At 45.5% G+C, this 4,696-nt stretch overlaps 1 protein-coding gene across 2 annotated transcripts; it reads left to right on the forward strand.

Annotated features, from left to right (window-relative positions):
- The first annotated feature begins 3,200 nt into the window (after positions 1-3,200).
- Positions 3,201-3,881, forward strand: LOC139366786 (E3 ubiquitin-protein ligase RNF152-like). 2 transcript variants are annotated; one of them, XM_071104494.1, is made up of 2 exons: positions 3,201-3,641; positions 3,708-3,881. In XM_071104494.1, exons 1-2 carry the CDS (start codon positions 3,240-3,242, stop codon positions 3,879-3,881), a joined length of 576 nt encoding a protein of 191 aa, XP_070960595.1. In that variant the 5' UTR covers positions 3,201-3,239. The 2 variants fall into 2 exon arrangements, with proteins under 2 accessions (XP_070960595.1, XP_070960593.1); XM_071104492.1 differs by having other exon boundaries at positions 3,201-3,881.
- Positions 3,882-4,696: the final 815 nt, after the last annotated feature.

A 4,696-nucleotide genomic window follows, 5' to 3' on the forward strand; every position in this document is an offset into this window, starting at 1 on the left:
TTTTTTGCATTTGACTTGACTTTGACATGGTGGTAGAGAACGCAGAATGATTTAGAGAAACTAGGTCACGCGGATAGTGAGGAGAGAAGCGGGTATCGCTTCAGGACCAACTCAGAAAGATGCATTTTGCCTGGGAAGGGAGAGAGGAAAAGAGAGGGGGGATGCTAACCACTCCAAATGGGTTGTGTTAACAATGGATTTAGCAACCTAACAAGTCAGACACCTTTGTATCCCAAATGGCACCCTATTCCCTAACTAGTGCACTACTTTTGACCAGGGCCCATAGGGAATGGGATGCCATTTGGAACACAACGGTCTTTTCCACATGGACGTCTTCACAATGGCTGCAAGTCCATTACAACGTGGGAACAAACAGGTGTAAGAGCTGAGGGGTTTAACTTGACAAGATCTAATTTGCCAATACTGTTGACATGACTGTAGAGCTCTCCAACCTCATTCCTGGACAGCTACCATCCTGTAGGTTTTCATTCCTAACACGATAGGTATTTCCTCCAACGTTATAATGAAAAGGTGCCTCTCGGTCCCAAACCACAAGTTTTCTGGAGACTTGCGGGAGGACTGCTGATGAAGTCTCCTGCTGTATCTGCTTTCGGTAGCCTGATTGTGTCCAGACTGAGGAGAAGTCCGCACACAATACATCCCTGACCATCTCATGAAGTGGTCAGCTAGATCTGAACACAATCAGACCACAAAGCGATGTTTGTGCATCTAGACCCTTCTTTTCAATGCAATATTTGTTTTCTTATAGCAGAAGTTACATGTAACGCTCAAGTGTAGACACTATCTAAGTTACTAAGACATGTGGCTAATACCGTACAAGCTACAGTGTCCCTATAAGGCTTAGAGATGGAAGAGGAAAGACAAATCTCAATTTACTTTGAGTCCAAACCTCATTTCACACTCCCAACTCACAGGAAAATAAAGCGTAGGAAGAGATCCTCATTAGCATTTTAACAGCAATATTTTGACAGAACCTAATCATCTATCTGCAATGTACATGGATTAACTAACATGGCTGATATGATTATGCAAGATGAAGTGTGGGAGTGAGAAAAACCAAAACAAACTTTCACAGAGCCTGTGCAAACTAATGGGGTATTAAACAGATCACAACATTTCCTTTGCAACTTTGGGCGTTCACCCTCACATTTCAAGTCCTCCATGAAAGCAGGCTGCTAAGAGAAGGACAAACTCATTTGCTTTCATGAAGGACTGGCTTGAATTCTGAGGATGACCACACAAATTATTTTCACCATGAGCAAAATCTATTGGTTTTCAATCCAAAGTTGCAAAGAAATGTTGTGATCTGTTTAATAGACACTTAAGAGCCCAAGCAAAATGGATGAAAAAGTGGTGGTATAGCAGCAACAGCGGCATCTAATGATCAAAAACTGAGACTTATTTTTGGTAAATAATGCAGACGACTTCAATGACTAATTTCTCTGAACAGTGGGGGAAAAAACATCAGATTCACAGGGAATACATTACATAGTATAAAGTAGCAATTCTCCAAGCTGCATCTTTATAATACTTGTCAAGCATAGAGAACTGACACTGTATACTGGTTGTTGAGGTGGGATTGCCATAGGGCTTGGGGGATCTGTGGGTTGCTTTTGACAAATGTTTTGTATTCCTCATGCCTTACTCATTGGTAGGATGAAGTCTGTTCCATATCCGATATTGGGTACTATATTTATTTAATATTATCTGAATCCTGTAAACTAAAATGGGCAATTTGGGTGCAATCAATTAGCTATATTTCCCTGAAATCAATTCAAATGTAAACAAAATAATGTTTCAGGAATGCCAATCTTACCTGTTTCTAAGTACAGGAACGATTTCAGAACAATCTGAGATGGTGGGTGTCATGGCTTGCTTAAATGACATGGAATTAATCACTTGGGGCTCCGGGTGGCACAGTGGTCTAAGGCACTGCATCTCAGTGCTTGATGCATCGCTACATCACCCTGGTTTGAATCAAGTTGGTATCACAACCAGCTGTGATTGGGAGTCCTAATCACAATTCACCCAGTGTTGTGTGTGTTGTGTGTGTGTGTGTGTGTGTGTTGTGTGTGTGTGTGTGTGTGTGTGTGTGTGTGTGTGGCGCTACCCAGGGGGAAATGAGGGCGACAAAGGCTGCCTGTTAAATGGCACCCTATTCCCCCATAAGTCTCTGGTCAAAAGTAGTGCACTATATTTGGAATAGGGTGCTATTTGGGGGACACACAAAGCCAACATGCCCCTGCTCTTAGAAGTGATGCCCACTTCTAAACACTTTTATTAGATTTTTTTATTTCACCTTTATTTGACAAGGTAGGCCAGTTGAGAACAAGTTCTCATTTACAACTGCGACCTGGCCAAGATAAAGCAAAGCAGTGCGACAAAAACAACACACATAAACAAACGTACAGTCAATAACACAAAATAAAAATCTATGTACAGTTGTGCAAATGTAGAAGATTAGGGAGGTAAAGGCAATAAATAGGCCATAGAGGCGAAATAATTACAATTTAGCATTAACACTGGAGTGATAGATGTGCAGATGATGATGTGCAAGTAGAGATACCGGGGTGCAAAAGAGCAAGAAGATAAATAACAACATGGGGATGAGGTAGTTGGGTGTGCTATTTACAGATTGGCTGTGTACAAGTACATTGATCGGTAAGCTGCTCTAACAGCTGATGATTAACAGCTGAACCCTCTCTGACTCGTGGTCGGTCCTCTTCAGCCATTAATGCTGCTGTCTTCTCTCTTGTTTCACAGATGAACCACCACGTGACCTTGATCGTCCTGTGACATCACACCGACACTGAGACGGCGGGTGGGTGGAAGGACACACGGAGGGACGCAGAGCAGAGCACAGAGAGGAGAGCACAGGAGAGGCTACATACTGTGAGGAGGATCCAAGCCCCTTGTAGAGGATCTTGATACCATTTGGCTTTCTGCTAATACAGTCAAATAATAAGAGACGTTCTTCTTTGTCATCTTGGTTTGTGTTGCAGTAGTCAAAAACACCAGCATTTTACAACAAAGGGTCCCAAGCACCTTTTCATTTGTTTACGCAAGAGGATAAGAGTTGAGCACGTTCTCGCCTTCTTCTGAAACTAGCCTTGTGAAGCCAGCCTATTCTGTTTATAGTAAGTGAAACGAAACGTGAGCGCAACGGTCAGTCTGCTCGACCAGGCTATCAAGGACCCATAATAACAATCCAAAACAAAATGGAGACTCTGTCTCTCTCGCAGGACTCCATCTTGGAGTGTCAGATCTGTTTTAACTACTACAGCCCGCGGCGGAGGCCCAAGCTGCTGGACTGCAGACACACGTGCTGCTCCGTGTGCCTGACCCAGATGAGGTCCAGCCAGAAAGAGATCCGATGCCCCTGGTGCCGTGGCGTCACCAAACTCCCCGCCGGCTTTTCCGTATCCCAGCTCCCCGACGACCCCGACATCATCACCGTTATCGCCATTCCGCACGCCTCCGAGCACACGCCGGTCTTTATCCGCCTGCCTAGCAACGGCTGCTACATGCTGCCCCTGCCTGTCGCCAAGGACAGGGCACTGTTACCCGGCGAACTGGGCTGCCGGTTCTTGCCAGGTGGCAGTGGGCAGCAGAAGGTGGATGTGGCGGTGGTGGCTATGCCTGAGTTGCAGCCCCTGCGTCTGGGGATGAGTCTCGAAGGCCTGGAGGAGACAGAGAGAAGGGGAGTCGGGGGAGGTGGTGGTGGAGGGGGGAAGGGCTCCACGTGGTCCGGGGTGTGTACAGTGATCCTGGTAGCCTGCGTCCTGCTCTTTCTCCTGGGAATCGTGCTCCACAACATGTCCTGTATCTCTAAACGCTTTACTGTCATCTCCTGCGGCTGAAGGGAGGGGCCAGAAGGCATGTCAATTAACATGCCTCTCCCACCCCCTACTGTGGCTCCACCCCTCCTCAGCCAGGACTATGACGAGAATAAGGGATTTTACACATATCAGGGGTGGCCAAGGAAACTGCCGACAGACACACAGAGAGTGAGACAACCAGGACAACCACGAACAAACTAGGGAAAGAATCTTGCCTCCAATTGTTGACTTGGAGTTATTCTGGATACAAATACTCTCTCCCTCTGATTTGGGGTACCCTATGGACCTGGGGCCAATGGTAATTCACCATAGCCGATCTGTCCTGGTCTGTTTCTTTCTGTGGTCAGTAGAGTTACTTCAGTCAGTGATCATGTTGTTTAGCTAAGTGTCAGTACTGAGTACATATCTCCAGCTGGAGCTGCAATACCTTTTGGCAGCTGGACCTTTTGGCAGACCTGGGATCAAATACTTGAACAATCTTTTCAAAACCTTTATTAAGGGATTGCTTGAGTCTATCTGGAGTGACAGGTGGGCAGGGTTTGGCGTTTTTGGGACTTTTCTATTGGTTTATTAAGCCAGGAAAGTTTAAACGGGCACAGGTGTATTTTAAATTGATTTTTCAAGTAATTGAAACCCAGATCTGCTTCTAGGCTGCTTTTGTCTTTGCTGCAATTTAGCAGTGTATACCTTAACTATGTACAGTCCACCAAGCCACCTTTGGCCAAGTGTTGCTCATAAAGGGACTGCATAAAGGGACTGAACAATCAATACTGGTGGTGGTGGTGGTTCACTGTCCCAAATGGCACCCTATTCCTCATATAGTTCTCTATTTTTTT

The sequence above is a fragment of the Oncorhynchus clarkii genome, chromosome 15, assembly GCF_045791955.1.
Source record: "Oncorhynchus clarkii lewisi isolate Uvic-CL-2024 chromosome 15, UVic_Ocla_1.0, whole genome shotgun sequence".
NCBI lineage: Eukaryota > Metazoa > Chordata > Actinopteri > Salmoniformes > Salmonidae > Oncorhynchus > Oncorhynchus clarkii.

Coding starts and splice junctions, on each gene's coding strand:
- LOC139366786 (XM_071104492.1), top strand. CDS start 3,240: ATGGAGACTCTGTCTCTCTCGCAGGACTCCATCTTGGAGTGTCAGATC.